The sequence below is a fragment of the Solea senegalensis genome, linkage group LG3, assembly GCF_019176455.1.
Source record: "Solea senegalensis isolate Sse05_10M linkage group LG3, IFAPA_SoseM_1, whole genome shotgun sequence".
Classification (NCBI taxonomy): domain Eukaryota; kingdom Metazoa; phylum Chordata; class Actinopteri; order Pleuronectiformes; family Soleidae; genus Solea; species Solea senegalensis.
This window is the reverse complement of record NC_058023.1, coordinates 11,058,687-11,086,422: the sequence shown is the minus strand read 5'-3', so window position 1 is coordinate 11,086,422 and position 27,736 is coordinate 11,058,687. Positions and strand designations below refer to the sequence as shown.

Below are 27,736 nucleotides of genomic sequence, written 5' to 3'. Positions count from 1 at the left end.
TTTTGAATCCAACATTCGTTATATGGAAAATAACCAGTTTTTATTATAAACAACATTTATAAACGACATTTAAAGGGTTGAAATGTTTGGTAGTTTTGAGCAGGGCTGAAGTTGTTTAAGAGATATATGAAAAGCTAAAAAAATAATCTGCAATGTTTTTATAACAGTTTTTTGAAGTGGACATATTTGTCCTTTAATGACTTAAGTTTTCTATTGATCTATTTTGAATTCTAAAATTTGTCAAGGGAGAGACTTTCTTAGAACAAAACTGTGTGATATGCACTAACACGGCGGCCATATTTATGGCCATATTTGCCCAAATGGACAAAAATGTCCATATTGAAGTCTCAGGGTTAAGCTTTGAGTCACAATTTGAGCTGCGCCATTTTGAGGTTTCACAGCAGAAGTTCACAGATGTCACCTGCATACAGGCTCTTATTGGATAATACCAGCTGTCAATCACACTGGTGTCCACTCGTATGTGTCCTGCTTTATGTATTTTCCTCTAAATGGGAACATGATTCACAAAAGTGATGAAAATCATGTTCCGAAACTAGCGATTGGAACTTTTATGTCAATTTTTCACGTCAAGAGCTCATATTTACCTAGTACCTGGTACTTTTTAGTAGCGAGCTGAGAAGATACTATGGGTCATGAGTGAGACGTCCGACACGAGACTCAAACCGAACAATGCCGAGCTGTAGATCAATTAAAAAGACATAAAAATCCTGAAAACTTGCATCAATCTCCAACATTTAGAACATATAGTGGAAAAGTGTGAAAATGATCACATCTTTTCTCGTATTTGAAGGTCACTGTATTTCACTTGCTCCATTTGCAATCTGCAATCTCACCACTAGTGTCACTAATTCTTACACACTGGGTCAGCTTTAAAGTAATAAAATAAAAAAAAAATAAAAAATGTACTGCTATACTCAAGCTAAACATCGAATGATTACATAAACGTGCAGGTTTTTTTTATTATTATTAATTGAATTTTACTGTGATATCTGAATGGATGAACATCAAGCAGCCATTAAAAATAAATAAATGACGTCTGCACATCTGGAGGAGGACCCAGAGGAAAATCCATCTCCCTCTCTCTCTCTCCCCCTCTCTCCACGTCCACACACTCTCCACTCGCGGAGGCAAACAGCAGTCAAACTGTGAATCCTTAGCTGATCGCTGTTCACCGCCACCTGATGAGTTTGTGCTGCTTTTCATGTTGCTGATTTTGCTTTTGCGCACGCGGACAGGCAGGACGCAGATTTCTCTTTTTCCTGCCACGTTTTAAAACCATAACGGAGTGAGTTACATCGATCGAGACTGTTTTGATCGTTTCTTAAACCCCATCCAAGACGGTCGGAGACGTGTTTACGGTTAGTTTTGTGAGCTGTCGTGTTGTTTTGGTGGGGCGGAGGTTTGCAGATCATGAGAATGCTGCCCCAGCTCCTCACTGTGGCCTGTGTTCTCTGCTTCTCTGGCTTCTCCTCTGCAGATGTGTTACAAGCTGAGGTAAGTGGCACGCAAACATGCTTAATTTACATGGATTAAGTTTACATAGGTGTCCAAAGATATCATGTGACATCATATTATCTAGTGTTAACAATGTGTGTATCAATATTCTTCATCAAAGTTGGCCAAAATAATCCATAAGAAATTGGTATTTTCAATCTAAAGTCATTTTTTGGCAACTTTAACAGCAATCTTATTTATTTTAAGCTATATTGTCTCACAAGGAAATGTAGTTGTTGTTGTTTTTCTTTTATCTTTGGGGTCTTTTTTTTCTTATGTTTAATCAATCATCTCATTTCTATATGTATTCCCCCTCCCTCAAACACTTAAACTTTGTTTTTCTCTTCCAACAAGTGTTTTCATGAAATAAAAGCAGATAAAAGACATAATAGAGGGGAAATAAGTATCATGGCAAACTTTTGCAGCCTCTGAAGGGCAATGAAGCAGGGAGGAGATGCAGCCATGCAGGGTTAGTGTACAGACTGGAAAACCTCAGCTGTGCTGCTTTGTTCAGAGAAAGAGGGGGCAGTGGGGTTGTTGGGGTTGGTGGTATGGGGGAGGGGGTTAATGGTTTTCATCCGCCTGTTTAGACTGCACACACAGCAAGCCAGGAAGTCGGTCTGCGTTTCACAACAAGCTGGACACAAGGCTTTGACTCCATGTGGGACACTATAGGCCCGAGGGTGTAAAAATGCCTAAAGTGCAATTTAACTCTCATCAAAACAACATGTTTTGTCATCAGGTCTCGTGCAGAGATGTGGTAAATGACTAGGTTTGAGAATCCTGGGCGCCTCAAGTCTTGGCCTATTTTATACTGCTTTTAAAGATAGTCCTTCGTCCCTGAATGTTTCAGTTCACCTTGTGAAAAACACCAATAAACAGCCAGTAGCCATATACACTCATCAGCCACTTCTTTAGGTATTAGGTATATCTGATAAAGTGTCTGGTGTGGTCTTCTGCTGCTATAGCTCACGTGCTGTGAGTTCAGAGATGGCCTTCTTCATATCTTGGCTGTTTCAAGTGGTTATTTGAGTCACTGTTGCCTTTTTATCATCTCGAACCTGACCATTCTCCTCTAGACTTGGCTAATTTATATTTAAATATTGGGTGTAACACATTAGTATTTGGTCAAGTTCAGGCTGATTGTAAGGAAATGCACATCAAAGGTGTTTCTATTAGAATGTGAATAAAAAATGGATCCCCCCCACTGGTTGTTATTTTTGAGTGGAAGAATATGGGAAAATTATGTTTCCCACTTGCTTGAAAATGTCAGTAAACATTTAATTAATGGTCTCAGTGATGACATCATTTGTAAATTATGTTCCACTGTAGAGAAAGATAGGTGATATATGATAACATATGAGTGAGCACCAGGGTGATTCACATTTGGTGTGTGGTTGCAGGTGACATTAGTCAACTTTCAGTTCCAAAAATTGATATGACGCTGTTCAGTGGGAGATTTTTTGTATTTTGCAACCGGAAGACTACATCCACTCATCTCGTGTGGTCTATGGTGTTTGTCAGTAAAGGACAGGATGCAAGACTCACAGCCAGCTGTCACATGAAATTGGTTCACTCAGCAAAAAAAAGTCCATTAGCTGTAAATGTGTAAATACGAGAGTCTGCGCTGTAGTTTAAAGACAACACAGGATGCGCAAAGGAGGGCCTTAGTCACTGACCACAAGCTGCTGGCATGTGAGTCAGGCCAGACATGGTGGATAAGTCAGAGTCTGACAGTTTAGTAGATTCCTCAGGCCGCTGCCCTCCTGTGGTGAACACACCAACAGTGATGAATGTCTGTAAACAAAGTGAGACAACACGACTGTTTACTGCAGCTAACATCTCTAAAATCACTGCTGCTGTCACTGATGTCACCTCAGTGCCGGGATGATAACAACCCTCAGTGCGGGTCAAAAGTGACCATCTTGTCTCCTGGTGCAGGCTGTTTTATCTCGGCGCTGCGATGCTGATGCAGAACGAGGATCAGCTTTAATTATGAGGTGGAGGATGACATCACCTGTGAGCTGCATGTGAACCCTGTGATCAAAAGATAGACGTGTCTGTGTGCGGAGAAAGTTGGGCAAACTGGAGCAGCACAGACACGAGAGACAAACTTGAGTAGGAGTGATATAAATGTTTAATGGTGCTCACTTTTATGGGGTTTGGGTGGATTGAGCAAGCAGCCAGGACTTAGACGCAGACACTGAACTTAGAGGAATTCTGCGGTTTATCATGTGTGTCTCAACATCTGAAAATGTCCCTGTCTGACTTCACTTTGACAAACTAAACCCACTTAATCCACACTGAGTGAAAAGAGAAGCTCCGCAAATTGAGAAGTAAGACCTCAGCTATTCTCTGAAAATTGAAATCCTCTTCTGGTGAAGTTGGGTCCCTTTGCCTCTGGCATCTGTTTTCATTCTGCTCCTTTTTTTTTTTTGCCTCGTCTGACCTTTTGTTTTTTTGCTTAAATAAAATGCAAAGCTGCACATTGTGAGCAAAGGAAGCGGGCAGCAAAGAAAACAACATGTTCTTTCAACTTAAACGGGATCTCTCCATATCTGGCAAAATATATATATATTTTTTATCATTGCCATCTGGAGACACATGTCTCGTGATCGCAGTGCTGAGGCATACAGATGTGGCCAAAACACATCTGGGTTCAATTGTCTTTATCTACACTGGAGTCTCTGTTGATGTAGCATCAAAGGAGAGACTTGTTCATGATCTGGTGCATGGTGCTGCAGCTGTCACTTAAGAAATGTCAAAAATACTCTTGGATCAGCCTTAATGTGAAACTGATGGACTTCAGATGGGGGGAGCATCTTATCTTTTATCTACAGCTGAGAAAATGGTCCATTCAGGACATCAAAGAGAGTCTCTGGTGTTTGTCTCAGCTGGTTGGATAGGACTACCTTGACCCGGTTGAAATGTTAAATCAGGAGAACTATCACACATGGTGCTGGTGTGAGCGCTAACTGGGTCAGAGGAGCCAAAATAATGAAGGCAATGTGAGATTCAACCGCTCATGAGCAGAATTCTCTGCTTTTTCCGTTGGCACCGAGCAAGAGGAACATCTGACTCAGTCCCTCAAATTTAAATCCGGCCATACTCCGAACTCTTTCTCTCGCCCTGCTTTTCATTTACCGCTCTTATATCCTTCTAACGTCTTTACCTCCCTGTCTTGTGGCGCAGCTCTGCTCCTTAGATCATCGCCTGCTGTCCTTCACCTTCTTGTCTGGACTTTTTCGTTCCTCAGGTCTGGTGACACTTAAAAGATGGGAAATAAAGTCATTTTTAAAGCTTCATTTTGTTGAAATAATGCTGTGACACTTACACAGGCTCACTGTACACAAACTTTGACACAATACTGACCTCTCAACACAATATCATGTCATTATTTTTGGTCCGACCAACACGGTGCATTTAGTAACCCAGTGACAGTTTTTCTTCCCATAAATATGTCGTCATTGTCTTTCTTTGAAACACAAATCTATAAATGTTCAGGGGAATTTTTTGTTTTTCATTTTTTTTATAAGTCTTGTAGGAAGTTGTGGTCGGCTTATTTTCATAGCACATATCACATGAATGAGTGTGTGACAATATCAGATGTGTCCTGTGATGCGGGACAAACATTCAGACATTACATACATGCTGCTTACTTTTTGTTAAAGACAGGATTGCAAAACATCAGGAGCCCACAAAACTCGTGTCTCACTGTGTTTCAACATGTTTGTGGTGTTTGTTCCTGAGCATCTGATGAACATTTGTTCAGAAATGTGTAACACGAAAGGCACAGCAGCACCTGACATAATTAGGGGCATTACGTTTTAAGTCTACCAGACACTGAGGCCTTATCTGTCTCAAAATATAGTTGTAGAAACTTTATTTGTTGTTTTGTGCTTATGTGGAATTGTTTCCTCAAATTTAAGGCCAAATTTAAGGACATTTTAGCAGAGAAAAACTCTACATGTTGCATGGTTTCGGAGGAAAAAGAAAGTCAAAGTCAAAGTTTCTGCAGAAATACTTTTACTCAAGTATCCCTTTTAGGTACTTTATTTATATATTATATGTGTTATTTTGTCTGCTTTGCTCAAAAGTGACAGAAATTAATAATAGAGTAAGTCAAAATGGAATATGGCAGTCAGGTCACCGCAGGGTCACACAATCCATGTGTGCATCACACCGCCCCCACAGAAACACAGTCACGTTTACATCATGCTGGTTGTGTTGCACTGTCTGTGCTTTATACATTCAGACCCCATGTCATTGCACACATACACACAGACTGAGGGGTGTGTTTACCAAACCAGCAGTCAGCCCTTTGACCACACATGGCTGTGCTACCTATAGCTTCTCTGACGCCAACAATACCCACCATGTACTCAAGTCTCAATAAATAGAGGCTTTGACGGTGGCTGCTGGGAGTTCCAGGGGAGGAGGGGTGTATGCTGGGATACCTGGCGTCTCAGCCGGAGGTGGTGATGGTGGTGGTGGCAGTGTGTGGAGTACTTTTTAGTACTCGAGGAGAGAAATGCAGGTCTTCACAGTGTGGGGGGAGACTTTTCATGGGAGTGTTTTTATAGAAGCAGACGCGTCACCACACTGGAGCCACAGGACACACTAGCAGCACTCAGCAGAGAGGCACAGGGAGAAAATGTGGCATTAACAGGCAGATTGACTCAGAGAGATCAGGAGATAAATTACATTAACTACATGCTTAAATAATGAGAGAAATCTTGACAAAATTCTGAGTCGGGGGGGATGTAGGAGTGCAGAGAAGGACTGGGGATGTGTTGCCTCACTGCAGCCTCTCATAAGTGACCCTTGTTCTCTGGCCTCTCTGCTGGCCACTGTGGGACTAACAGTGGCTGTGTGTGCACAGGTAGTCCTGCACAGTTGCTCCATTTCCATCCCTCCTCCTGCTTTTCCTTACATTTGTTGGAGGAAGGCTGGAAAAACAACAGAGATATGTGAAGATTACATGATACAAAACAAAACAAATGTGTTTGTTTTTTTTAATCGGCATTCACTTTAAGGTCAAATACACATTTGACCTGAAAATGTTTTTCACATTTTAGTGTGAAAAACACGTTATGCTTACACAGTGGAAGCTTAAAGACGCATTAAAGCAACAATAATTTCAACATGGCACAGTTACAACATAAGAAGTCACAGCAGCTGCTTCATAATTGTGCAGATTGAACGCTTTCTTGATCTTAAATCATTTTATGGAATAATAAATCAAGAAAACAATCTCCAGATTAATATAAATCACAACAGCTCTGCATTACAGTAATAGTTTCATTACCAGTGCTATAAATAAAAAAAACAACTTTATTTAGACATTCCCACTGGTTAAAAAGCCGGTTTAATCCCAGGTTTAAATAGGTTTTTGAGGTGGCATTCATTCCTGGGTCAAACGACTCTGCAGTGCAAAGAGGGGTTTTAATTGGACTTGGCTCTAATTACAACTAAAACTTCAAGAAACGTACAAGGCAATTATACAATTTAAAAAAATGTATAAAATGTTTTTTTTAACTTAGAGCAATATGAATTTAATTTAAGTAATCCTCTCCTTGTGGATTAAAAATAGAAATTAAAAGCAAACCCCAGCCACGAGCATGGCAGTGTCTCATCCAGCCTTAGAGCACCAGCAGCAGCAGGCTGTGGAAAGAATAGGTTGGTCTTTCATGTGTGAAGATAAATAGTGGTGGTTTTTGGTTGACATGAAGGCAGACAGAGACAGAAGGAGGAGGACAGATGGAGACACAGGCAGTAGGGTCTTAAACTCAAGCTTTGAGGAGCCCAAATGTTGCTGACAATGTTAATTTTTCCAGCGTTATGACCACTGGTTGTCTTTGGCTGCAATAGTCTAGACAGAGCACGGGGTCAGTGTGACTAATATGACGTCAGCGTATTCAGTTGGTGTGTTTTATTTGGCTCTTTCATTTGGTTTCTTCTTATGACCCCACAACAAAGTCTTTTGGCTGTCACAAGTTCAGCGTACGATTTGGTGATGGCCTGTATTAAGATTTTGTAGAGGGGATAATGTCACCAGAAAAAGACACACAAACCCACTTAGATGTGCACACACCCTTCGTCCCCCTCGTTCTCAATCTGTGCTGCACATCTGAGCAGAGAGAGAAGCAGCTCCTAACAAGCACTGACACTTCACTTGAAGAAGCCAAACACCCACAGGTTCATACAAGCGGCCAATCCCCTGTTTTTATGTTGACTAAGATGTTTTCCAGTGGTTTCCCTGTTGTTTCTGGCATGTGTCACTTCTAAGACTAATCTGAGCCAAAAATGTAAGTGAAACAGAAGGAAGTGGCCTAAATAAGTGCTATTACACACGTCATCATTATCTGGTATATATTTAAAGTTTACTCATTTCTAGCAGCCAAGTTTTTCTACAATTCTTTGTTTTCTTAGCATGTTTACTTTTTATGGAACCATAAGGGTTTAAAAAAAAACATTGCTTTTTTCCACATGAGGGCAATTGCAGACAGCAATGTGCATTGTTTTTTCTGCAGCAAACAATGTATGTAAAGAACTCTATGGAAGAACTGCAAAATAAAATACTAAAATACCAATACTGATAGAGGGAACTGTGTTAAGCTTTGTGCAGGTTTAGTGATTCATTCTATCCTGTCCAAGGCACAGTTATAGGTTTAGCTAAGAAAAAAAAAAACAATGATTCACTTATCCCATAAATCAAACACACCATCATCTTCTCCTTCTTCTCTCTCAGGCTTGGCTGCAGAAGTATGGCTATCTTCCTCCCGGCGATGTCAGAGCTCAGGCCATCCGCTCACCAAAGACCATTGAATCAGCGATAGCAGCCATGCAGAGGCTGTATGGTTTGACTGTCACCGGCTCTATAGACTTAAACACATTAGAGTGAGTCCTGATTGACACATACAGTAAATGCATGGTTTAATATCATTAAATGTCATTGAGTTATGTCTGGAGGATACTTGTGGGGGATCGCAAGAGGCAAGGTTAACGTTTACAAAACAATGTGTCCTTAAAAAGATGTCAAAAATATTTGTAAAAATCTCAATTTTTTCTTTTGTCGTTGCCAGGGCGATGAGCCGGCCACGGTGTGGTGTCCCTGACAAGTTTGGTCCGCAGCTGAAAACGAACCTGCGGAGGAGGAAGAGATACGCCGTGCAGGGTCTGAAGTGGGACAAGTCTGAAGTGACCTACAGGTAAGAACAGTCTCTCTAAATACCTGCACTGGCTACTTCCTGTTTCACTTCTCTTCGGGGTATCATTTTGAATAAATGTCCATCATATCCCATCCCTAACGTCCCACTCTCACCAGCAAGAAATTGTTGATCAATTGGAAGATCGACTCAAAAAGGGACTGAAGGAAAAGCTACAAAATAAAGTGTCTTGCTCAAGGACACATATAGACTAGCAGAGGCAGAAATTGAACCCACAACCCTCCAGTTGAAAGACAACTCGCCCTACCACTGGATATGCTGTACCTGCCGATTTTAGTGTGCAAGAGGCTTAACTGTCTGTCTCTTCATTCTTTATGACAGCATACAGAACTACACCCCTAAGATCGGGGAGCGAGCCACGAATGAAGCCATTCGAAAGGCGTTTAGTGTGTGGGAGAGTGCCATCCCGCTCACCTTCAGAGAGATCCCGTACAGCCAAATCAAAGGCAAGGTTGACAAGTTCGCAGACATCATGCTCTCTTTTGCGGATGGTTTCCACGGAGACAGCACTCCTTTCGACGGCGAGGGGGGCTTCCTGGCTCACGCCTATTTCCCCGGACACGGCATTGGGGGGGATACACACTTTGACCTTGCCGAGCCGTGGACCACCGGGGCTGTGGACCAGGGAGGTAAGAGGAAGACGAGGAGATGGTGAAAGGACAGATCTTGTTCTAAACTTAGACAGACTACATTTTCACGGTCTTTCTCCCCCTCTCTCTCTCTCTCTCACTGTGTGTTTGAAGGTAATGATGTTTTCCTGGTCGCCGTCCATGAGTTGGGTCATGCTCTGGGTCTGGAACACTCAAACAACCCCTCTGCCATCATGGCTCCCTTCTACCAATGGTTTGACACTGAAAACTTCCAGCTCCCCGACGACGACCGCAGAGGCATCCAAACAGTTTATGGTGTGTTGCTCTCCTGAAAGAGTTAGCATTTTTTTTCAAATTAAAGGGGCTACACGTAAAATATGGACAACAGCGACAGGGCCTGTGTAAAACTGTGTTCTTGCACATACGCAAAAGCATTATATACAATAAATATATGTGTATAAGTGAGAAAGGGGCCTTTAATGCATCTCCACTGCAGACACTTTTTTTTTGCTCTTTTGACCTTTTTTAGAGCAAGAGAGTAGTGAGGCTTATTAGATTCAGGACTGCAAAAAAAAGGCTTAGCTATTGTTACTGCAAATGAACCATTTCTAACTTTCCTTATTCTCACATCTTCACCTCAGGAACCAAGTCTGGTGCTCCCCCTCCTCCTCCTCGACCCACAAAGCCGTCCATCCCTGACAAACCAGAACAAGGCCCAGACATCTGTGAGGGACACTTTGACACTATTGCCATTCTGAGAGGAGAAAAGTTCGTATTCAAGGTAGAACAGGAGGTTTTTTTTTCCCTCAAATTAGTTTGAACTCTTAATGCTATGATATGTAGAAAGGGTTGACTGAGAGGAAGAGGCAGTAATCACGTATAGCTAATAATCTCAGGAATAACTGAAGGGTGTATGTCTGTCATGATTACTAAATCATTAAACACTAAATTATTAATATTGTAATTAAAATATACCAGAAGATGACTGTGATGTTCACAGCATCTATTTATTTCATTCTTTAGTCTATACTAAAATAACTAAAAACTGGACTTTTGTATATTAGATTATCCTTAACATTTCCTGTTATTATGCAGTATTGACCCACTTCAAGTGGACTGAGAAAAAACTTCTCATGCTTTTATATATTATTGGAAAGAATAAAGTCAAAAACTCTACTCTCTAGGAATACATTCTACCCTAGCTCTAATAAAACCTCACGTATGTCTTGCAGGACAAATGGTTCTGGCGTGTGCGTAACAACAAGGTGCTGCCCGGATACCCGATGACCATCAGTCACTTCTGGAAGGGCCTGCCTTCAAACATAAATGCCGCCTACGAGAGGGATGATGGGAAGTTTGTCTTCTTCAAGGGTAGGTTCCCTGTCAGATTAGACTGAAACCAGATTTAGGATGAACACATCACTGCAACAGTGATGAATTTCATGTGTTTGCCTCCAGGTGACAAATACTGGGTTTTCAGTGAGTCCAGCATGGAAAAGGGTTCCCCCTACAGCCTGAAGGACCTGGGCACTGGTTTACCGAAGGACAAGCTGGATGCTGCTCTGTTCTACACACCAACAGGACAGACGTACTTCTTCAGAGGCAACAAGTGAGTCATCCATTCACTGCCTCTGGTACTCTTAACTCCACTGACAAATAATATCCACTAATATTCTGCACAAACTACTTGTTTTGTTACTGCCACTCCACCTTCGAGATTTCATATGAAACATTCCTGCACCGTTCATGCAGAGATTAAATCTTTTCCATTTCGCTCACACAAACAACCCACTGTTTGGATTCCCCATGCTTATCTGTGAGTTTCTAATCTATTGCATCTAACACCATAGTTCTTTTTTTAAGAGAAATACTTTCGCCTTTATTCAGTGCGGTATGCGAAACTCACCATGATAACGCAACTTAACAACATCTCAAACAGGGTTTGAGAAATGCTTGGATAATTCAAAAAAGTCATTTTCCACTTATCTCATAGCAAATTTATAATTTATTCTAGTTGAGGATAAAAAAATCATTTAATTACAATAAAATATACAGTGTAAAACATTATCTACGCAGCTCTGAGTCAGAATTAATCACCTCAGCTGTTTTTAATCATTTTTTAAAACTTTTTTGCAGGTACTATCGCTTCAACGAGCAAACTCGCACCGTGGACAGTGGCTATCCAAAGCCCATCAGCATGTGGAGTGGCGCGCCAGACAACATCAAGGCCACCATCATGAGTGAAGATGGATGTGAGTTTTCCTCGCCGTTTTACTCTGTTTCCCTATTGGAACTGAGTTAATGGGGTAGTAGTTAAAATGAAGTGGGACACATGAAGACTAGTTAGCTTTCACACGTCACCCTACGCCTCTACCTCAACAAGAAACGGACGAGATTTTGTGTTGAGGTTTTTTTTTTGGAATTAAAAATGACATCAGTAGTTTGAGTGTTTTAAGGAAACATCTTGGGTTTCTGATGCCATCTCCTGACCTGACCTAGTCAACAGGAAGATTGATAAATGGATGGAAAAAGTAATGGCAGATTAAATGAAAATGAAATAGTTTGCAGCTCTTTCTTGGACTGAAATTCAGCTGTTTTAAATGAAACTAAACTAATTTGTTTTCCTTCAATTGTCCTCAGCTTACACATATTTCTACAAAGCCAACAAGTACTGGAAGTTCAACAACCAGTACATGAAGGTGGAGTCAGGGTACCCTAAGTCTGTGCTCAGAGACTGGATGGGCTGCGAAAGCGAGGAGCCCAAGAAAGGTCGGGAAGAGGAGGTGATCATCATCGAGGTGGACGAAGTGGAGAGCGGGGCTGGGCCCGTTGCCGTGGTGATCCCTCTCCTGCTCCTGGTGCTGGTGCTCATCACTCTCGGAGTGCTTTTGTTCTTCAGGAAGTACGGAACGCCTCGACGCCTCCTCTACTGCCAGAGATCCCTACTGGACAAGGTGTAGACAGAGCGATGGGTGACTGACAGACTGATGCAGAGGGACAGACAGAGAGGAGGAGAAGAGGACGAGGGCCAACTGAAACTGAGAGAGGGAGGAAGTGAAAGAGGAAAGAAGAGGGAGCAACTGGAGGGGAAAAAAAATGTTGTCGGTGGTTTGTATGTGCCACGAAAGAGGGAAAGGGCCCTAGGAACTGAAATCAGGAAAATGTGTATTTGTATGTAAACTATGTACATGTGCTGTTGTGTGAAGACTCTTCTTCATCGACTTCCCTCCCGCCTCTCCTCTCTCACATCCCAGGTATTAAAGAAAGAAAAACATCCCTCCTTGCTTCCTCTCCTTTAAGTGGACGACTCCAGCTGAACTGCTGTCTGATTCAAACCAACAGAAACTTTACAAATGTGTTTTAATTAAAAAAATTCATCTCTGTTACACGATTTTTATTGTTGCTGTGGAATTCATCTGTACGTCATTGTACTTTTATTTTGACTTAATCATTTCTACATCTATTGTTGAATCTTGTATTTTGGCAACATTTTGAGGCTGGGTATCAAACCTCCGACTTCTTCAGCACTGTCACAAATCCACAGCAACAACCAGCAAGTAGCCTATTACTCATAACCTTGTTTGCTTGTTTAGCCTCAGATTTAAATCACATTTTAGCACTTGTACTATTGCTTGTGTGACGTCTTTGAGAATGTATCACATGAGGCCTTTTTGTGTTCATGCAAAAACAAGAGAAAAATGTTTATACTCCTGAAAGTAAGGTACTGAAATGTGTATCAATTTTGTTTTGGTACTTAAGTATTTGAACTCACACTTTTCTAAACAACAGCAAGCCTTACACCAAAGAGGACCATTTCAGCTGTAGTTTGAGTATAATGTCACAACACTTACTCTTTAAAGGTCTAGTGTGTAAGAAACTGTGACATCTAACCACGGGGCTGCACTTTGGAACAGATATAGGACTCATCCACTCACACCTCCTTCTCCGAAGTGAGTCAGGGAACTGCAGTGGCTTTTGGATACCAAATATTTGGATACTCTGGCTAGTTAATCCCTTTAGGCTGTTGCAAGAAACATGACAATGCAACATGGTGACACCCCAAAAGTACATCATTAAAGTTCATTTCAGGAATAGCGATTATACAATAACCTACTTGGGTATTATATTCAAGTAAGCCTGCCAGTAAACCTTCCTAAATGATACACACTGGACCTTTAAGGAGAAAGTTTGAGCATTGATGGTTGCAGACTTTTTGGGATACAAAAGCCAAACTTCACACAAGGCTGCTTAAAGGGGTTTCATCTGAAAGTCTGCACATCTGCACACACAGATGTTACTGCAGCTTCAGGTCATCAGAGTTTCAGGAAAAACTCTAAATTGTTCAGTGCAAGCAGTCAGACGGGAATTTCAAGTTTTATCTCATAACATGACGGTTCCGAGACATTCCTGTACTTTTGTTGTTGTCGTCAGATACGAGCAGAGCAGCTCGTCCGAATGGGTCAGTACACAGTACACTTTCCAACAATATGGTGCAATTTTTTAATTATTATCATTGTTATGGGAAACTGTTGTTATTATAAATATGATTATTGTTATTATTGTTCTCCTGGTAATAGGTATAGTTGTTTTTTTTTGCTTTAGTATATTGTCATTTAAAGTCCTGCTGGACAGAGGCATAATGTGACAATGATGGAAATGAATCCCAGTTTTCATTCAGTGGATGGTGAATTAGATCAGATCAGAGGGTAAATGTGACGTCAGCACAGAATAACAAGCAATGCTATTTATGTACTTTGATACAAATGGTGCTCAATGATTTTCTCTCTCTGTTTATTTTTTACTCGGTCAAAATTGAAGGTGAATTGATTTAGATAATGACAATGATAATGGTAATAATATTTATAATGATGATATCAATAAAATGGAATGAGATTTTTTTTCCCCCCTGCCTGTTTTTACTTTTGTATTTCAATAGATAAAGTGAAATTAAACTATTTTCTACAAAAAAAATTCTCTTAGAATCTTTTCACTAGTAAGTGACAACATTTTTACATTGATGCAGCTGCATTTTGGATTTAAAAGTTAAAATAATGTCCTATTTGATTTCCATTCTCAGTTTTTGAGAACATTTATTGAGGGAACTTTCAGTCGAAGATTATTTTTGAAAAATATCCTCATGATCATTGTGGCTAAACTACACTTGTAGGGATTAAGTGGTCTTAAATTTGGCAGAAATATATAATGATAACCTGGATTCAAGCATTGACTGAAATAGTGGCCCAGATACATACATGGTACATACAAAGGCTTTCTCATGTGTGGCAATGGTGGCTAGCATCTAGAAACTAATACGTTTGTGCTTTCATATGATGTGATGCAAGATACTACTGTCAATACTACTAATTTTCTTTCTTTGTTTTAGGCAAAGGTGTTTTCCCCCCCTAATTTACAACCCTTTATGGCGGCCATTTTGACAGGTCAAAAAAGCACAGGTGTAAACAATCACGTTAATGACGGTCAGCTGCCTTTGTCTTACCCTTAGAATAAGCCTTTTTAAATGTACTTTAAGTAAGGGCCTTACTTTACAGAGGCGGCCATCTTGTGCCGTCATGTGTCTCCGGCAGCCTGAACAGACACACCAGTCAGGTACTGGTTGCCACAGTAACCCATGTGATAAATCTCACTAGTGCCAAGTTTGAAGATTGTCAAATGAACCATTGGACAGTTATGTGATTAACAGACACACAGACATTCCTTGAAGTCACAGAGAGATATAAGTGAAATGACATACATTGTTGGTTGTGATGAAGTTCAGGGTCTTCCTCTCCTGACAGAACCAGGTCAGAGCAGGAGATTCTTTCTTTTTTTTTGGTGACGGATGGAAACGTCTGGTTACAGTTACAGCACTGGTTGTTTTGGACAGGCAGCCTGTGGCCGTGTGTTGAGGAATGAGTGCAGGAAAAAATGATAAAACGGTCACATTTTTCAGAGGAGCACGCTCCCACAGAGCATCTGGTATTCTTGACAAACATCTGAGCCTCGTGGGCCGAAGCAGCTGTAGTCTGCATGTGTGTGTGTGTTACGCCCCAGCTCTCCCCAATTAAAATTTATTGTGAAAACGTTCGAAAAGAAATAGTGTGTGAGGAGAAAGAAAGTGGGAAAGAAGAGTTGAGGTGACAGAAGTGAGAAGAACAGAAATGATTGAATTTGTTTGAGGAAATTTTTCCTCCTGTCAGCATCCCCCTCCTCTGCCCTCTCTGTCCTTGTGATTATTTCCTGAACCAGAGCAAACTGATCTTTTTTATGAGGCTTCATTTTCAAACCACTCCTCCACTCACCACAAGTATCTCAGCTCTGTTTTTGCTCTTTCCTTCTCAGCCCCCTCTCCTCTCCCTGTCCCCTCTTTGCTCGTGGTCTCCTACGCTTTTAGGTTTTCATATATAGCGTGTCATGGTAAACAACAATTACATACAGTTTGAGTAAATGACAAAATTGGTTTGAAAAAAAAACAACACATGTAAGATATTTTGTTGGGAATGTGTTTGCAATTATGGTTTAATCTCTCAAAACCGTTTTCATGTACATTACAGTGTCCAGAACACATCACACTGCGAAAACAGCCCGAGAAGGAGAATCTGCCAATGGGATAAGCAATACTTAATACTTTAATACTTAAAACTAGCAGCAAGTGCATCAAAAGAAGGAAAAGTAGGTCAAAAAATAGACAAAACTGAATAAAGTTGTACTTACGAGAAGGGAAATTACGCCATGGAAGAAGTGTTTACTTGAAATGATTCTTCATTTACTTGATTAAGTTGAATTTAAGAATTTATGAATTTTCAATAATATTTAGCATAAAAGGTGCACTTTCTAAAATGTCTTGTCTTTTAGCAGTTGCACTGTTGAAAGTAGTTAATGCTACATAATACACGTAAATACAGTTGTTTTTTTGGGGGGGATTTTAAAGTCAATATTAACACAGAGTTTCAGAGTGACTGTCTTGAGGCGTGTGTCGCATGGAAGGAGTGTGTCTGTCTGTGTTCATCTGATGATTGTTTCCAGGAGATTAAATAAAGATACAACATATTCCAAAGCTTTTTAGTAAAGCACTGATCAATGATGTCATAGTCCAACCTCTTACTTGCGCTTTCTCTTTCTTTATGCATGCATGCTTTTCTCCTTCTTCATTTTTGGTGTACTTCTGTAGCAGAGTTACAGCACCACACACAGGCCTGGCATATGTACTGCAATGCCGTGTTTTTTTAAGAACAAAAAGAAAAAGATTGTACAGGGAAAGTTCTGTTTCTGTGTGGATAAAGTAGGCCAGAAAATGAAAACAATGAAGCTGGAGGTTGCTAAAATGCTCTGAAGGGCTGAACGAAACTGCAGATTCAGGTGATAATTCTCTAGAGTTAATATTAGGCTGAAAAGTAAGTAAGTCTTTCAGATTTGGAAATTAGCCGCAAGTTTTCAACTCCATTTTTACATATAGTTTAGTGAAGTTTCACCGTACACTAACCTGACTGACCTGACTTTTTCCTCCTCACATCTGCTCATCCACTTTCCTCCAGCACAGGCCAAACTGTGTCACCTGGTGTTTCCATTGGTCTCACTGGACCTTTCTCATGCACAGTTACTGTTGTGACTGATTCCTCTCTCTGGACAAAGTGTGTGGGAACACTCCCGCTTTCCAAAATGTCATCTTCACTCGCCCAAGCACACGTGATTGTATGTGTTACAGCTTTTTGACAAAACACCTTTCTTTTCACGCTTTATAACTCAGTCATGACCCCTAAACAACTGTTTTGAGAAAAACTAAATGTGTCCACTTACTTTCCAGACGCACAGTAGATAATCTGAAGCTACAAACAAATGAGGCAACAAACATAAAGAATTAACAAGTCCTTTTGATGAATTAGCAAAAACATGCTATTTATTTCATTGTTTTTACTGCCGACTACAAAGCAGTCAATGTGAATATGTCATGTGTATTAATGCATCAATTTGCAACCGCCAAGTGGGTGACGAGACGATTTCTATGAATCAAACACAATAAATAAAACAATTATGCATTTTATAATTTAACGAAACTTGTTACAAAAGATCTTGTAAGATTTTTAAAATAATTAAAGGTCCAGTGTGTAAGAATAAGACATCTAGTCGTGAGATTGCAGAGTGCCAACAGAGAACCAAAGCAGAACATTACTTTTGATACTTAAGTACAGAAAATGTCATGTATTTTAAGACTTCCACTTTAAAAAGTGACTAAAACCTTACCAAAGTCATTTTCTGGTAAGAGTATCCCTTTAATGTAGTTTATACAAGACTGATAACAATTTCTGCCAGAAAAAATGTTAAATGTTAATGGAACCTTTGATGGAATAATACATTTAATTTTGTGTAAACCTGTGCTACTTTTCCATCTTCTTCAAAGGTCACATTTGCTAAAGCTGCTCTTTAAACTGGAATTAATTGTCTGGTTGTGTTTAACATGGTCTCCACGTTCCCAAATACTTTCCAGGACCCGTGCAAAGAATTCTCTATTGCTTTCTAGGAAATGAATAGGAAACTATGCCTCACAGCTCTCGCGCTGATGGCTACACACCTGGCAGAGAAACGCAGAGAAACAGTCAGTCAAGAGACACGGTTGTCCGAGATGTCGCTAATCAGGAACAGGCCGAAAAGAAATTCTCTAAACTCTGGATACTTCCTACAGGGCTTTTTGTTTGGAGGTGCTCCACACTATCTGGCGAACATCTGTTCTCCTCGTCTTGTAGGTCTCACAGATGACATCTTTGGCAGCCATGTTGGCTTTTACTTGTCTTTTTCTTTTTCTCGCTCTTTCACTGTCAGCCATTTTACTGCTGAACTCATACGGTGTGGCTGGGCGGTGCAGGCACCACCATCAGGCTCAGCACTCCTTGACCATGCCAAGCAGGAAGTGGCCAAGACAGCTGTTTGCAATTCAACCTGAGACTTTGTTTGGGTGACCTACATTATGGCACCATTTACTTTCTACTGTAACTCCAACAGCACTTTTTCTTTTCGTTTCTTTTTCCCTCCTCATTTTCTCATTTTACTCGACTTCCAATTCAACTGCTGTAATAAAGCAGAGGTTAGAGGTGTGAGAATTTGCACCTAATGCTGATGTATGTTTCTTCTCAGCCATATTTCATGCCGATTTAATTGAAATGAACATGAAGGACTTAACAATGTGAGGTTTTGCTTCAATTCCTTCAAGTTTAAGCACAAAACACAAAACAACTATTTGTCCAGCTGTTTGGACTCAACATGCTTTGCTATAGTAGATTTTTCCAGTTCTGTAAAGTGATAATAATTATTCAAAGTAAAGAAAATTAAGAAAACTCAAACATCTGTGTTCAATAATGGACTATTCTAACCTACTTACACAAGTTAATTATGCTTGTTTGTATCTTTGCTTTAAACTGCAGCCAATTCAGAGGTTTGGCATGGTGGAAATAAAACTTTAAAACAACAACAACAAAAAAGAACTTCTACTTCTTGATGCAGTAGTTTTATATAAAAGTATATCTATCCTAAAGTGCATTTTTACTTTTAAGATTTGAGCACTTTTTGACCTTAACTAACCTCCAGTCTGCTCCTCATCTTGTGCCAAACAACAATCACTGAGAGTGAAACTCATCATCCGTGATATTAAAAGTAATTTTACTTCCATAAATGACAAAAAAAATAAACAATACGTTCAAAGGAACTACAAGGTTTTCAAACAGAGGTTTATAGAGGTGCAGTCAGTATGTATGTGTAAACGTACACACACCAGGAACACCCAGGTCAACTTGCTGAATCGGACCTCCACAAAAACACCCCCGACTCCACACCAGGGCGATGCCCATCCTCCTACAACCCCAGTCCTATTGATGCCAGGAAGCCCTCCCTGCTCCTGCTCTGTGGCTAACACTACTGAAGGCCTGTCAGCTAATCCTCAAAAGCAACCACATCGCTCTCATCTCTTCAACACCCACCTCCTCTCTCTCCTTTTATCCTCGATCTAAAACACTGACCTCACCTTACACTCACAACACCACCCCCCCAAAACATCCGCCTCCCCTTCCTCCTTCGCTCCCTCCCTCTCTCCCTCTGTCGCTGACTTCTGCACAATAAGCAACATCTGGTTCTCATTTCACAAAAACCAAAACAACACAAGGACGAGAGGAAGGGAGAGACAGGGAGGGGGGGAGGATGGTGAGAGGAGAAAGACATTTGCAGAAAAGCAGGATGTGAAAAAGATGGTGAGTCGGGAGAAAGAATGGCAGACAGGGTGACATTTTTCACTCTGGCTGCAGTCTGGTGCTCTTTGATGGGCCAGGTGTGAGAATACAGTGTGTGCAAATGAGGAAAAAGGATTAGAACTGCCGTGGTGTTAACCACAACAACACTTTATTTTACTACTATTATCGTTTTTAACACGCTCTGTGGCCTGTTCAGTGTCCTCTGACACTTTTGTAAAATGACAAACACTCACTGCCTTTGGTCAACTATGTAAAAAAAAAAGAAAGAAAAAAAAAGTCAAGACAAAAAGGGGAGGAGGGGGAGAAAACTCCCATCTCCACAGGAAAGAATCTGCAAGTCAGCTGCTCTCAACCCTAATTACAGTGGGGCTTTGCTGAAGTCTGCAACAAGACCAGGGCAAAGAGAGAGAGAGATGTGGGGAAGATAGGAGAAGAAGGCAAATGTGATGAGAGGAGAAAGAGAGGGAGCGAAGGGGGCTTACCTCATTTTGTAAACAGTCTGTTTATGAGACAAAGTTACACAAAATCTGCTGACTGTGCAAAGGAACAGCTGCTCAGCGTCTCTGCTAAATGTCCCTTTACACTTTAACATAAGGTCAAGTTTCAAACTAAAACAAACGCTTTCACAAATATAGAAATATACTTGATTAGAGACTCTTTCCAGCTCAAAAAAAAAAACATAAACTGAGCCGATACCAAAGAATATTGCTTTCTATGGGACAAACTTGGCTGCAGTGAGATAATCGTCTTTCCAGGCGCCAGGCTGCAGAAACGCACATTCAAAATCAAAGCTTTTACTTTAAGTTGGTGGAGAGATGCCCCACAAAAATAAAAGGTTAGGACAGATATTACTGAGAGATAAACTGTTGCCAAAAACACCTCAATTCACTTATAAACATCTACTATGACAGAACTGTGTTTTGTGACTCTGGTGCTGAATAAAAGTTTCAGTTTGCTTTGTGCACAATGAACAAGAAAATGAAACTTAAAAAAAACACTCAAATAAGTTGCTTCAAACTAAAGTTAACAAGTCATATGAGGACAATAACTTGCTGCAGTATAGTCATTTTTTGGCACAAAAGAATAGTAATTTGTCTTTTTCTCTTGTTTCTTTTTTAATGGGTATTGAATTTAGCTTAATTAAGCCATTTGAACAGGCTGGGCTCAAAATATCTACCATATATTTTCAATGATAGAGTTAAAGCAGTGTGAGCCCTTCACTTATTCTCCTTCTTACACACACACACACACAGACACAGACACAGTAATAGTCCTGAATCAGTACTACTTTGTTTGCCAGCTCCTCCCTTCCTCTGCCTGAGCAAAAAAAAAACACCAGACAAAATGGCGTTTGAGTGCTCACATGCTGCCTGAAAAGAGAAATGCTGCATTCTAGTGGAAGCTGAGAGACATTAACTCAGATATACATTTGTAAAATCATCCAAACAAGAAGTAACCACTTCATAATAAAGTTAGAAACTCATACACATACAATACAAATTTATTTCAGGGATTCAGGAATATTAACAAATGGCTGTGGCGACAATTGGATTTTAACTTTGAGATTTCTTCTTCAATAAGAGTTTCCCTTTAGGTTTGAATAAAAGAGACTTTCTGTGCTCCTCCATTCTTTTGGCCTCCTCCTCTTTCTCCTTCCACACCTCGACTCCTCTGTCCATCTCTGTGCTCAGCATCACGATACGTCTCTGAGAGGACAAATCAAAAAGCAGTGTCACACATGTGTCGGAGTAAAAAAAAAAAAAGTCTGAATTACAGAGATGAATAGTGAGTTGTTTTGAATGTGTGATAACTTACAGCTAAATCTTCTCTCCCTTGTTGTCTTCTCAGCTGGCCTTTCAGCGGGGGAGCTGGTCTTCCATCTGTTCAACAGGGGAGAGAAGAGTTAATTTTGACTGTTCTATGTTTTAACAACTGCAATTCATAAACGTTAAACCCTTAATTTCTCTAAGTTTTTATCCTTGCACATAAGTATAGTAATTCATATTTTAAAAGCATCTCATGAGGTTGTTTCAAATCCATCACACAGTAAATGAAACTGCAGTGAAAGTAGCTGAGATTTGAGCAGAAACGTTAATATGGTTGTAACAATATAATCTTTATGGGTACAAGATTAAGTGTTACCAAACAAACAAATAATATGCTTATTACATTACATGTCATTTTATTAAAATCAGTCAAACTCTTCAGCCTCATGGGACTTGTTCTACTAAATCATCAACATCACATCCCCTTTATTGATGCTGTGAACTAGGAACTTTGAATGTATCCTAAATCCTAAGACCTGACAACAAAGTGAAAACTTATAAAAATAAAAGTTACCTGCAAACGACCAGTCGGGCAGATCAGTGAGAGGTCCATACTCTGTGCCGCTTCGAGCAAGTCCATGTCTGAGAGCAAACGCACGCACACATTATGACAACAGGAAACGTTTCAGGGAGATTTTAGTGTGATGATGGTGGAGCCACGCTTCATCCCAGAAACTAAAAAGATGATGCAATATGTATAAAAAAATAAAAGAACCCAGGGATGAAAATAAGCAAATTGGCTTTTATAAACCCAATTCCTTTCCCCTATTGTCTCCCATCCATAACGCAGTCTGCATGTTTATTAGGACTGCAATGATTGTTTGATTAATCAATTATTAATTGATTACTAAATTGATCATCAACTATTTAGATGGTCAATTAATCGTGCCGAGTGTATTTTCATTAATTAAAAACCGGTTTCTTGGATTTTCACCTTCTTAAATGTGAATATTTTATGGTTCCTTTGCTCCATATTACAAAGAAATCATTCAAACTGAATCATTTTGGTTTGTGGACAAAACAAGGCATTTGAGAACATCATCATTTCCAGGATTGAAAAACACTGATCAGTGTTTCAGACACTTTACAGACCAATAAAGTAGTTGAATAATCGATTATAAAAATGATCGTTAGTTGCAGCCTTAATGCTTACAAATTTCAAGTCACAAAACCTGTAAACATGACCTTCTTTAAGACAGTTTCATTCAATCATGTAACAAAGCAAAAAACTCATTCAGGTCTTTATCATGTCTGTGATACTGTGTTCGGGATTTTATGGATTTCATGCATATGAAGTTTCATTTAAAATGAGCACAAACCGACAAGGAAACAGTAAGACAAAGGATGTGAGCTTCCTGATAAATTCAGTTGGTGCACATGAAACAACAACACACTACAGACGGTTTGTTGTTAGTATGAATACCGACAGCGTTTGCTCATGATGCCAGCTGGTCACTTACTCTTTTCTCCATTTCTCTCCACCCTGAACGCCACATGTGGTGCTGAACTGCCTGCCGTGGTTTCTCAACACTGTAAACACAAATGACACCGCACTCCTGTCACAGGATACACTTCATTTTGGTGATATTACAGCACGCTTACGGCAACACACCAATCAAACCTAATCAAATATGACAAGGCGTCATCTCGCCTGATCATGCAAGGAAAGAAGGAAGCACAACAGTTCACACAAGGAGCAAACACTAGGCAACAGTGGAGAGAAAAAAAAGAAGACGACATTTCTGACAGAACCAGACTCAGATATGTGCAGCATCTGCCTCAGCCAGTTGGGGTGAGACGAAAAAATATAAACCAACGAACAAACAATACAACAAGTATGTTAAAATAAAGCTAACAATAGAGAGTGGGAACATGAACCAACAGCACAACAATGAAACTCTTACAACGAGAACAAAACAACAGAACAATAAAAGAGGAACCCAGGAGCAGGAGTGTGTAAGAGAGAGGGAGATGATGAAATCGTCAATCACAACAGTCCATTGACTGTACAGTGAGGCCAAGTTGTCTAACCTAAAACGTGTTAAATGCCAGCGAGAGGAGATGAGACTTCAGAAGTGTTTTCTTTAATTGCTCAAGAGTTTGGGCAGCTCTCACATGTAAAGTAAGGCTGTTCCACAGCTTTGAAGCTGCCACAGAAAATGCGCTATCTCCCCCGTTTCTTTAGCCATGCTTGAGGCACTATATATAGTCTTGCTTCAGGAGCAGGCTACGGTTATAAACTGCGTTTATTAAATTTGAACCAAGTGTTTCAGTAGAAGAATAGACTCAGGGTCACATCACTGCTGTCAGTTACACAGACCTGTTAGCATTAGCGTTAGCCTGGCTTGTCGACCGTGTCATTATTTGTCGTATTAGTTCAAACAGACAGTTAATTAAATGCTGCGACTAACGTAAAGTGACATTTACAGTTAGAGTCATGAGCGTTATTGTTTTAAAGTAACTCACAACAGCGGCAGAATTAGTCAATAACCTCTGTCTTACCCGAACAGCATAGTGTCCTGATGGTGGCCGCCATGTTGTCTGCAGTGTTTAGAGATGACCACCCGAGGGCGCTAAAGATACACACACACAGTGATGGGTCTGGCTCATTCATTCTATTGTTTTTAATTGAAAAGATTATTTTAATAATTCCTCAGTCTATAGTTTCTCTCATTTAGGTGATTGGGATGTTAATCTTACACTTTATTTTGATTATCTGTGAAAACGAACCGCCTCACTTAAGGCTATTAATCTCTAAAGCTATTAATTTTTTCTTCTTTTTTAAAAAATATATAGACTATAGACTTATTATCTTTTTAAGTATCATTATTTTTAATGTACATTTTTCAAGTACATCATCAAAGAGCTAAACCATATTCGTGATGGTTTTACCATTCAAACACCTCATATATCGTATATAACATGTTATGGATGCGTTCTGTCATGTCATAATTATACGATAATGTCATTAGGGTCATCTTGGTATTTTTGAGAAAAACATGTTTTAATCACATGAGCAGTGAGTGATTATGCAACTTTTTGACTCTTGACCCATTAAAGGTCCTTTGTGGAACATTCAGGTCGATTTATTTGTCAGTATTTTAGTATACTACCCATACAGTATGTATGTTTGAATACGTGTACAATCACTTTAAAATAAAAAAGAAGTTGAATATACATTTCACATGTACTTTCGTCATTTTGCACTGCCGTGTTTCTAAAGCAGCCCAAATTAATAAACCAGCCAAAGTGTGTTACCTGGTGTGTGTTACCTGGTTGGAAGTGGAAATATATTCAATTAATAAATAAAAAATTCTGGTACCTGAAGGCCACAGTGACTAAAATTGAGCTAGTCTTAGTCAGACTAACATATACTGGATAATGCGATTCATAGTCCAAATTCTCCTGTATGTATACGCTTAGTCAGACTGGAGTCAGACATTTCCTCTGCAGTCTTTGACCCAGAAGTAGAAGGACATGATGTATAAACCGTATATAAACACCACTTAGGGAGGTGAGCCAAATGGACACAGCAAATAAATTGATTTTCTCCAAATTGTCCAGTTTACTGTCTTAGTCAGACCGAGTGTGTTGGAGAACCTATGGAGAACTAGATGTTTAGTTTGTCCATTGTGGACTTCTATTAAAAACATATTGGTCCAAAATGGTGGCTCATACAAGAATAATAATTATTTTTATCTTCTGCCAATTTCTGCCAATTAAAAATAATTTCACCATTTCAACATTTTACACACTGGACCTTTAAAACAGTTTGCTGCCACATCAGCAGTCTTGTATAAAGTACCTTAAAAGGACAAGCATCTTACCAGAAAATTACTTTGGTAGAAGTTGATGTCACTTTTTATAATATTATTATTATTATTATTATTGTTATTATTATTAGTAGTAGTAGTATTAATAAGTAATCGTCTTAAAGTAAATTACATTTACTGTACTTAAGTATCAAAAGTCATTTTATGATATAAAATGTACTTAGGTTTTAGAAGTAAAAGTATTAAAAGTCAGCAGTTAGGATTAAGCCAGTGGTAGGGCCAGCAACTGGAAAGCTGTGGGTTCAATTCCTGGCTCTGCTAGTCTACAGCATATGTGTCCTTGAGCAAGACACTCAACCCCAAGTTGCAGTTAATGGTTATGAAAGATGTGTGAATGTCAAAACTGTAGTGTTAAGCAGTTCATCAAGACTATTATCAGACCATTACCAACTCTTCTTCTACTGATTTTATTTGGTGGTAACGAGTAACAAAGATAGTTAGGGGGAAAGTAAAAGTTGGTAGATACATGAATTTTGTACAGTTAGTATGTGTACGCTGTTACATTACAACACTGTGCGTTGGTAAATGTAACCTGAAACTGTGTTACAAAATAAAGGAACTTATCAACTCATCAATAACTTATCTGGATTGAAAGAAGGTGTTCACATTTTAAAGAGGAACAAAAAAACATCAATAATGTTATTAAAGAAAGGTGCAAAAACCAGCATGTGTGATGGTGGGTCATATTTTATTATTTATACATATACACATTACACACATTTAGTTAAGTTTGGAAAACACTAACTTTAAAGGAATAATGCCACAAATACAGACAGAGGAAAAGATGTAGTAAACGATCATAACTGTATTCAGCAGGAGGAGAAAAGGCAGCTCTTCAAAGTGTTGTTTTTGTGTGAACTGCTGCGACACTAAGCCCAGAAGAATTTCTCTGTTGGCTTTTCAGACATGTTGCCACTCGCAGGCACTTTTAGAGTTTAGAGATTCTGCTGCTGCTGCTGCTTCTGCTGCTGCTGCTGCTGCTGCTTCTGCTTCTGCTGCTGTGAACCGCAGGGGCCATTAAACAGGCTTCATGTGGAGCTGAGAGGAGTGGGGCTCCGGGGCAGACAGAGCCCACACAAACACGCAAGGGCAAACAGTCAAACACAATGTTAGCAGCGGTGTTTTATCTATGTGTGTGTTCTGTTGTAGCCGTTAACTGCCACAAAAACGGCCGGAGTCATCATCATCATCAGCAGCAGCAGCAGCAGCAGCACTGACTGACTCACGCCGGTCAGTCCTGAAATAGTAGCGGGATGTTTACTCTGTATCGTCCTTGGAGAACACAGACACCGCACAAAAATCCACCACCACCAGCCACATCACCGCGCCGTGTCCCTCCGCGCATTCCACAGGCTGCTGGTTCAACAAAGTAGTGCCCACGGCGGCTTTTTGAGACCGTTTTAACAACAACAAAAAAAACAACAACGTGTAGGCAAAAGCAATGCATTTTACATTTAGCTTGGTATTATGTACACCTGTGTGAATAGGGAATAAATAATGATTATAATAAATAATGATTATATATATGTGTATATCTATATATATATGTTATTAAACAGTACATTTTTTCATGTAAAACCATTTTTAATTTCAACACAGGGCTGATATTTGGGTTGTAAATCAATTTGGGATCGTTGTTTATATATTATTTTAATTTTTACTTTTGTTTAAACATGGATTTTGGATAAGCAGTTATACATGGACATATATATAGATATATTTGTAGACATTTATCTATTTTATAGAGAAGTGAGAAAAGGGTATGGATATTTTATGTCACTCTTTTTGGGTCACTAAATCAGTTTATTATTATGTAACAATGTAGGTGTGAATGTTGTTGGTGGGGGTTCATTAATGTGTCTCATTTAACAAGCTGATGATTTATTTTGAATTGAAAATGTTGAATCTGCAGTATAATTACTATATCATTTTTAAATGAATTACCAAGATATCATTTTAATTTCTAATCACTAAACAGATCATTTTCCCAAACGTTTTTCTCACTGACCAGACTAGTTCACTGGCCCCCAGGTCACTTTGAGTTTGAGGGCACTGACATGAAGTGTGCTATTTGTAATGGATGACACATTTTGAAGCATTACAACTACCAAAAAAGACCAAGAACAAACAAACAAACAAACAAACAGAAAAGAGAACTTCATACACTTCAAGTTAATTTTTGATGTTTAAACTTGGTATTTTTACTTGTTTGGTACATATATTTGTAGCAGTATTCATTTAAAGCATATCATTTTAAAATAAAACCTTCCACTTGTGACAAACCCTCACATTTGAAACCAAAAATACTTCAGACATGACCTCAGTGGAAGTCTGTGGGTGGTGAAATTGAGACACATTCATTTTGTTTTGTTTTTAAATGGAACTACAAGTTCCCACAGTGAATATCAGAGCACTTTTGGTTATTATTGTTGGTGAGGAGCAGGTCTTTGGAGGAGGGGGCGCCTCCAGCTCTGAGGAGTTTTGCGTATGAATGACGAAACAGTCATGTCT

The 27,736-nt window shown here is 39.6% G+C and overlaps 2 protein-coding genes across 2 annotated transcripts; one reads left to right on the top strand and one right to left on the bottom strand.

The window, feature by feature from the left end:
- Positions 1–1,119: 1,119 nt before the first annotated feature.
- On the top strand, positions 1,120–12,725 carry mmp14a (matrix metallopeptidase 14a (membrane-inserted)). Its single transcript, XM_044022115.1, has 10 exons — positions 1,120–1,515; positions 8,267–8,415; positions 8,601–8,726; positions 9,066–9,373; positions 9,488–9,649; positions 9,976–10,115; positions 10,567–10,705; positions 10,793–10,943; positions 11,471–11,586; positions 11,975–12,725. The coding sequence occupies exons 1-10, from the start codon at positions 1,432–1,434 to the stop codon at positions 12,292–12,294; spliced, it is 1,695 nt and encodes a 564-aa protein (XP_043878050.1). The 5' UTR covers positions 1,120–1,431; the 3' UTR covers positions 12,295–12,725.
- Positions 12,726–21,049: 8,324 nt separating this feature from the next.
- Positions 21,050–23,947, bottom strand: mrpl52 (mitochondrial ribosomal protein L52). The gene is made up of 5 exons (XM_044020267.1): positions 23,895–23,947; positions 22,853–22,922; positions 21,907–21,974; positions 21,382–21,446; positions 21,050–21,272 (listed from the first exon to the last, which is right to left on the bottom strand). Exons 1-5 carry the CDS (start codon positions 23,926–23,928, stop codon positions 21,120–21,122), a joined length of 390 nt encoding a protein of 129 aa, XP_043876202.1. The 5' UTR covers positions 23,929–23,947; the 3' UTR covers positions 21,050–21,119.
- Positions 23,948–27,736: the final 3,789 nt, after the last annotated feature.

Bases quoted from the DNA above. Each gene is read 5' to 3' on its own strand.
- mrpl52 (XM_044020267.1), bottom strand. From the start codon at position 23,928: ATGGCGGCCACCATCAGGACACTATGCTGTTCGG. The intron at 21,447-21,906 runs GTAACTTTTATT...CCTGTTGAACAG, and splicing joins GCCCGACTGGTCGTTTGCAG to ATGGAAGACCAGCTCCCCCG. The intron at 21,273-21,381 runs GTAAGTTATCAC...TTGTCCTCTCAG, and splicing joins AAGGGAGAGAAGATTTAGCT to AGACGTATCGTGATGCTGAG.
- mmp14a (XM_044022115.1), top strand. From the start codon at position 1,432: ATGAGAATGCTGCCCCAGCTCCTCACTGTGGCCTGTGTTCTCTGCTTC. The intron at 10,116-10,566 runs GTAGAACAGGAG...TATGTCTTGCAG, and splicing joins GAGAAAAGTTCGTATTCAAG to GACAAATGGTTCTGGCGTGT. The intron at 11,587-11,974 runs GTGAGTTTTCCT...AATTGTCCTCAG, and splicing joins CATCATGAGTGAAGATGGAT to CTTACACATATTTCTACAAA.